The sequence below is a fragment of the Lepeophtheirus salmonis genome, chromosome 13 (genome assembly GCF_016086655.4).
Source record: "Lepeophtheirus salmonis chromosome 13, UVic_Lsal_1.4, whole genome shotgun sequence".
Taxonomy (NCBI): domain Eukaryota; kingdom Metazoa; phylum Arthropoda; class Copepoda; order Siphonostomatoida; family Caligidae; genus Lepeophtheirus; species Lepeophtheirus salmonis.
In genome coordinates, this window is record NC_052143.2 from 7,492,861 (window position 1) to 7,499,830 (window position 6,970).

At 34.0% G+C, this 6,970-nt stretch overlaps 1 protein-coding gene across 1 annotated transcript; it reads right to left on the bottom strand.

Annotated features, from left to right (window-relative positions):
* Positions 1-270: 270 nt before the first annotated feature.
* On the bottom strand, positions 271-3,343 carry LOC121128116 (uncharacterized). The gene is made up of 5 exons (XM_040723685.2): positions 3,058-3,343; positions 2,356-2,964; positions 2,121-2,239; positions 1,666-2,059; positions 271-1,590 (listed from the first exon to the last, which is right to left on the bottom strand). The coding sequence occupies exons 1-5, from the start codon at positions 3,107-3,109 to the stop codon at positions 866-868; spliced, it is 1,899 nt and encodes a 632-aa protein (XP_040579619.1). The 5' UTR covers positions 3,110-3,343; the 3' UTR covers positions 271-865.
* Between the last annotated feature and the right edge of the window lie 3,627 nt (positions 3,344-6,970).

Here is a 6,970-nt window from a genome sequence, read left to right on the forward strand (position 1 = left end):
ATAAGACATTTCTTATCAGAAAAAAAAACAAAAATGAAATGGAATAAAATAAAATAAAATTCAGGTAAAATTAACTAACTTTTTCCCTTATTATTTTAAGTAGATATGTATATCTATATATACGAAGCTATTAGGAACGTAATGAGTTTTTTGTTCTTCTAACAGGGGTGGTGGTGGTGGTGTTCCCTCTCTCACTCACCCTTGTACGAGTATATATGTATTAGTTATGTAGGTTGGAACATAATGGAAAAAGAAAGATATAACCTTTAATTCTGAGTAGAACGTATTTTTCATTTTATTTTGGTATATTCTATGGGCTTTTTCGACATATATTCTGGTGGGTTTTTTTCTTCTAAAAATAATCATGGTTGATCATAATATGCATATATGTAGGTATAGATTCATAGATAGATAGATATAGGTAAAATATAATCCTCATCATAATATTAAAAATTATAGATATATATAAATATATATGTATGTGTATATGGAGAAATAAAAAAATTTAAATATCACAATCAAGATGTATAAAAAACATAAAAATTAATTTAAAAAAAAAACTGGAAAAACTCTGACTAAATAAGAAAAAATATATGGATATAATTTCTTTTCTTCTGTTCGCAAGTAAAACAACTGGAGACAAACACATTCAGGAGTAGGGAGGTCGAATGGTGTCACAGTGTACATACTTATGTATACAGAGATAGGAGAAACGGTTTCTTCATAACGATGAGCAGCAGGCAATGCACTCAAAATTAATAATAATTTAAAAATGGGTAAAAAACTGTATGAATAATCACGGAGCTGACGAATGTGGAACAAGAGGAATAACAATTGAATGATAAAATTAGTCTGCACAGAATCTTCATAAAGAAGGATGTTGTCCAGAGATAAGTAATGAGATTGTCATCACAATGAGTAAAAGGAAGGGGGGATTCGTTGAGTTGATCCCTGAAGGAGATCCACCTGAGGATCGTCCAGAGGATCCAGGGATTTCGTTTGCAGAGAAAACATTATTATTATGATCATAGTCCTCATCTGGTTTTATCACAACACTAAACACCGTAGACAGTTTAGGAGAAACGTTCCGTGGTGTTGGAGAAGAGTCGAGTCGTCCTTCTTGACGAATCAAATCTCGTAGGATGGTCTCCTCTTGGGAGCTGGGACACTTGCGTTGACGATTGAGCGTCATGCCGTATTTCATAGGCTGATGTCCTCGCTCACAATTAGAGCCGGCCTCTGTTACGACATTTCGATCATCATCGATGTGTACACCCACAAAACACTCTGTTCCTGGGAGATCAAGTCGTTCTGTATACGTGTAGACAAGCCCGTCTTCCTCCCACTGGCCGAAGCATCGATACTCTCGCTGTTCGTAGATTTCGGTGACATTATAACAATTAAACACTGTGTGAAACATGATTTCTGGATTAGAACAGTCTGCGTAGGATTTGGCACAAAGTCCTTCTGCATCTGGGATGACACCCGTGAATTCTCCTTTAAGGGGACAGAGAAAAGGTCTGCTTGGATTAAGACGTCCAAATGTGAGTCTTTTATCTGGTAGTGTACAAGTTCCTCCTCGGGTTTTACCTGTAACCGCAAAATAAAAAAATAAAACGTAAGAAGAGTGTCGAGGGAAATCAAAAGCTATTAATGAGGTCGTACCTAGTCTGAACTCCATGACATTGGTGTCCCGTTGAGCAAAGTCAACACAAGCATAGAACGTTTGTCCACAGTCTGTTTCAAGAGCAACAGAAAACTGATGTTCAGAGTAGGAGAGACATGTTCCACGATAAGTGACAAAGTTCTCTTCATCCCGATAAGTGAAGCGACCACCTTTGACTTCAATTCCGTTCCATTTGCCTTGAATCCAGGATGGGAAGGTGCACTCTGGACTAGAGGGAAGAAGAACACCCGTAGTGTCTGCATCATTATCCATAATTCTAGATAGATGAAGTGTTTCATATCCATCTTGAGAGGAGTAGAGATGATGAACGCAGGTTGAGTCTGATGATAGAGCCAAATGTGTTTGCCCGGAGACTGGGTCCTCTTTGAAGATCTAAGTAAAGAATATAAAACAGTAGGAAATGATGATTAAAAAGGGATTATGAAGGACTTACCCCGCATCTGTATCTTGGTCGTGGCTCTTCCCCCAATTGGGGTAATTTCGTATCCAATAAGCTCAAATACGTGTCTCCATTTTCACCCTCCCAGGAGGCCAAACATTGAAAGCTCATTTCTAAACAAATGTAAAAATATAGAATTGAATATAATATCTAAGTAAGTTTCTAATAATAAAATATTTGTAAACATAATGATGCAATAATGCTTTAATACTGGTTGAGAGAGTCTTACCTAAATCAGGGAAGGAGCATCCCTTAAAATGAAGATCGAATTTATAGCCAGAGGGACAATCTCCAGCCGTGCTGAGGGATTCATTACACTCTAACTCATCCTCTGTTCCATCATTGATGGAATAAGTAAAGCGATAGCGTCCATTGAGTGGACAATAAGTCTTGGTAATCGCACTTTTACCGTAGAAGCCACGCGTTTTATACAACATGATCTCCGTTGCAGATCGGTGGCGAATGTCAGAAGCACTGGGACACGAGTCCAGAGCCTCTTTTTCACTGGAATAACAAATGTCTAATGAGTGTGTGTGAACGTGGAGTACGTTCTCTGAGCGAGGGACTAGAGAGATGCATTTAAAGCAATGGGTGGAGGAGGACTGATTTCCTCTCCTTCGCCGTCGACGACGAGAGCTCGAACTCCCATGTCTGACAGAGGTACTATTACTAGAGGACTGGAGAATGACATGATGGCCAATCCGTCTATGACATGTGCCCCATGTTGGAATGGAGTCGAACAGGATGGAGACGGATGTATAAGCAATGTCTCGACTTGTCAGAGACTGTGTTAGGAACTCTCCTTGGAAGGGAACTGGGAAGTAACATGAATCACCGGCTGTAAATGCAAATATAGAAATCAGGAGACTGTCTTGAAATTCCGCTAATGCAAATTATTATATAAAGAAATAATATTTGTAATACAACTTACCGGCTAATTGTAGTAAAAACAACGTAGACACAAATAAACTCACTAACGCCATATTTCTATTTTCACAGTATATTCAGATAAACACAATATTCACTTCAAATTCTCTCATAGTCAATTATGATACTTGTCTATATAAACAATTGTTTTAAATTAATGATGCCTTTAAACTTAGAATCACTTTTCACATGTAATTCACTAAATACTTTTAGGAGCACAGTACACGTGCATCCCCTACAATTCTCAGTAATAGACTAATGAACTGTATGTAAAAAAAAGCGGACGGAATAAATGATAAAAAAAGCATGAAAACGCTCACGCTTTAATACAAAAATAAAACGCCACGGTATATTTCCTTTTTTTGAATGCGCATTCAAACGCGTGAGCGTTTGAATTGATGTTGCTAAAAAAAGACTGGAAAAAAAGAAAAAGAAAAATCGTCTTCTTATATTATATTATGAATTATTTCATTCAAAGAAAAAAAAATAATAATCTTATTTCCGATGAATTTTTCTCCTTTTTTTTCTTCTTTTAACAAGTTATAATTAACTTATTCGACGAGGAAAAAGGGTGTAACATCACTTGTACGTCACTGTTTCAAAATCATGAGGAAAGATTATAATTATAGCAACGATAATACTTGAAAATCTTACTCATACAAATACAAAACACAGAACAGCATTGATGAAATGAATAATTATAATTAGGAAGGGAGGAGAGGGACTGAGGACACAATAGGGAGTCCGATAGAAAGAGTTATTTATCCAAGTACAGAATGTCACTTTAAATAAAAAGATGGGATATTAGTTATATCTTAGGGGTTGGTTAGTCTATACAACAATAAATTGATCAAAAATTAAACAATATGATAAATGAAACATTTTATTATTGATAAAATAGAGAATAAAATGGATCTTATTATTAAAATACATTCATGCAAGACAATTTTTGGGAAAAAAAAAAAATCAAAAAATAACTTTGTATACATTAAATTTTTTGAAAAAAATTCAAATATTCTATTTGATCGAAATAAAATTCAACAATACACAACTATTCACAAAAAAATCAAAATTTCATGAATTATATTTAAATATTAAATTTTTTGGAAGAATATTTCCAAATATCATAGTTACTAACAAAAATTAAATTTTCTAGTAAACAGTAAAAATTTCATCATTTGGGAGGACTATATCCCTTACAGCTCTGTCGACTCCCCTGTCGTGAGTTAGGGGTCGGCCATTTTTTTGTTAAATAAGTTAATTTTCCTTATAATTTATTTAGAGTCGTCAATCGTCATCACTTTTACTTTTAGGTAGTCCTGGAATTTGAGTAAATGCATGATAAATGTTCCTGGAACAGGGAATCCTAACTCTCTGTCAGACTGACTGCCTTGTGGCACGAAATCATATGTATTATGTATGTAGATACGTTCAAAGTAAGGCAAATAGACATATTGACGTCTTACATGAATAAGTTTTTTTTCTTCTTCATTTAATAATAAACAAGTTTTTTTTATACACAAATAATAATAAGAAAAATAATTACAGTTCACGTAACACAAAGCATAGACAGATTGGAGACTCACGTTCATAAATAAATAAATACATTATATTTATTTATTAAATAGGGAAGCAAATATGAAAGATTGGTACTTATTTTTACTTAAGCATTCGACCATCAATAATGCATCTTCAAAAATGTTTAGTCTTTTAAAAACTATCATTATTTTTCTTTTATAATTATAGTTGTATTTAAGATAAAGGTATCCTACCTAAAAGGTGTGAAATCATAAAATAAAGGCTCTTCATTAATAAAAAAAAAGGCCAAAACAATGGAACATCGGGCCCTTTCATCCTTTTTTTCTCTCATTTGAAGTACTTCCTTACTAGACAAAAAGTTTGATATTAAAAAAATATTTTGCTAAGGAAACCATTCTATAAGTGATCAAAATGAAATCACAGAATCAGATTTAAAGTTTAGTTATGTACTAATGTTGGGGCCTTGTCCTACATCGAACTTTAAGTCTTAATTTATTTTTCTTAAACTGATTTGAATCTGGAAATATTGATAAAAATTGAAGCCATATACATTTCCCTAAAAAAATCCCATCATAATCTATTAAAAAGAAGGTTTTTTATCAAATTTATTTTCTAAAAAAGACTTCATTTTTTCCCCCCCGAAACCGATCAATCCCGACTTTTTTTCGTGTAAGCCTAATTTTAAAACAAAGCCCAAATAGAGTACACTTATTCGGGTTTACCATAAACAGGAGTGTCCGCAGGTTGGGGGGGGGGCGTCATTCGACCCAAATCATGTCACGGACGAAAAATATAAATTTTAGAGTTTTTTTGAAAAATTTCCAAAAAACTAAGGTATAGGTTATATATATGTGTATAGTCCTACAGAAGCCCCTGATAAAGGTTTCAGATCGGTCTAGGATTTCCCGAACCAAAGCTCTACAAAAGTAGGTACTCATTGAGGTAACAGTCAACTTTTTCTCCTTAGAACAATACCAAATGATACTCGTATACGTATGTACATTGTAGTTAAACCAACGGATAATGCCGACACACTAATTATTATTATTGATGGTCATGGACCTTCACATTGTATATGAGGAGCTGTAGCTCAGGCAGCAGATGTTTTGTTCACCTCCTCCAAAAAGTCCTCCTAAAAATAAAAAAAATGGGGTTCACTACCAACAACAAGCCGAATTAATATATTTTTCCGCCAAAACGATGATTATGATGATTGGGTAGACAGGATATAAATTATATTAGAGTCTATTGTTTTGTTTTGTTTTTAGACACATAGGCCAAAAGACATGCAAAGTCATTCAAGGTCATCCATTGAATAGTGTACCCATAATACAAGTAAAACCCTATTTCTGTACTTTTATTATTAATAATAATTATATGTAATACCCAAAATTAGAGTCAAATGATGTTTATTGGATTATGGAAGTGGGCATGCCCATCTCAGTAGACTTTCTATTATTCAGGGAATGGGTATTTTCTAGCTCTGTACCTCCTTTCCAAACAAGAAGTCATTTATAAGAAAAACACCGTCTTAAGTGTTTTTCTCCACCAGTATGATCACAGTCTCAAGTAAATGAGTTATAAAAAATATAATTTGTTATCAGTTATTTGTTATTATTGTTTGAAACTATAAAAAAAATAATACAAGTGTTGTGTAGACTCGAACAATTATCAACTCGGTTCGTAATGAGTTGATTTCCAAATTCAAAAACCAGAGGTCGACCTCATATTTTAATGAGTGACTTGATTTTTATCACTAAGCCTCATCCAATATTTTGAGTTGGTTTGCTTGATTTTTTTCATGTTAGTAGACTCGCCACGAACATATATTTACTGTTTCAGCTATATAATATGTTTAGTTTGTTTATGAGAGGCATAATGGTTAAAAGTATATTGCGTTTTTAATATCAAAAAACATGAATCCAAAAATTTGCATCAGATTTTGTGGAAAAATGGAATTAAGTACTCCAAACCCCTGGAAATATTGACAATAGTATATAATAAAACTGTTTTGAGTATTAAAAAAATGTTTACAAGTAGTCAAAACTCTTCCGAGATGGCCGGGAAGTTGCCAATTACGTGCCTCGCTTTTGGAAATTATGATGAGTGGTCTTTTCAATTACCGTAGCGTAGTGTATCAAGAGTACTTACCATATGACCGTACGGTCAATAAAGAGTATTATATTGAAGTTATGCGCCACTTGTGTGGATCAATAATAAGAAAATGTTCGGAATTGTGGGAAAACAACTCATGGCTTTTGCATCAGGATAATGCCTCTGCTCAATCATCTTTACTTGTGAGAAATTTTTGGACAAAAACAACACTGCAATCATGCCTCAGAGACCATATTCCCCGGATTTGATCTCAAAAGGAAGAT

Excerpts from the sequence above, each read along its gene's own strand:
- LOC121128116 (XM_040723685.2), bottom strand. The coding sequence starts at position 3,109 with ATGGCGTTAGTGAGTTTATTTGTGTCTACGTTGTTTTTACTACAATTA. Across the intron at positions 2,965-3,057 it reads GTTTTTACTACAATTAGCCG|CCGGTGATTCATGTTACTTC; the intron begins GTAAGTTGTATT and ends TTGCATTTACAG. Across the intron at positions 2,240-2,355 it reads ATGCTCCTTCCCTGATTTAG|AAATGAGCTTTCAATGTTTG; the intron begins GTAAGACTCTCT and ends ACATTTGTTTAG.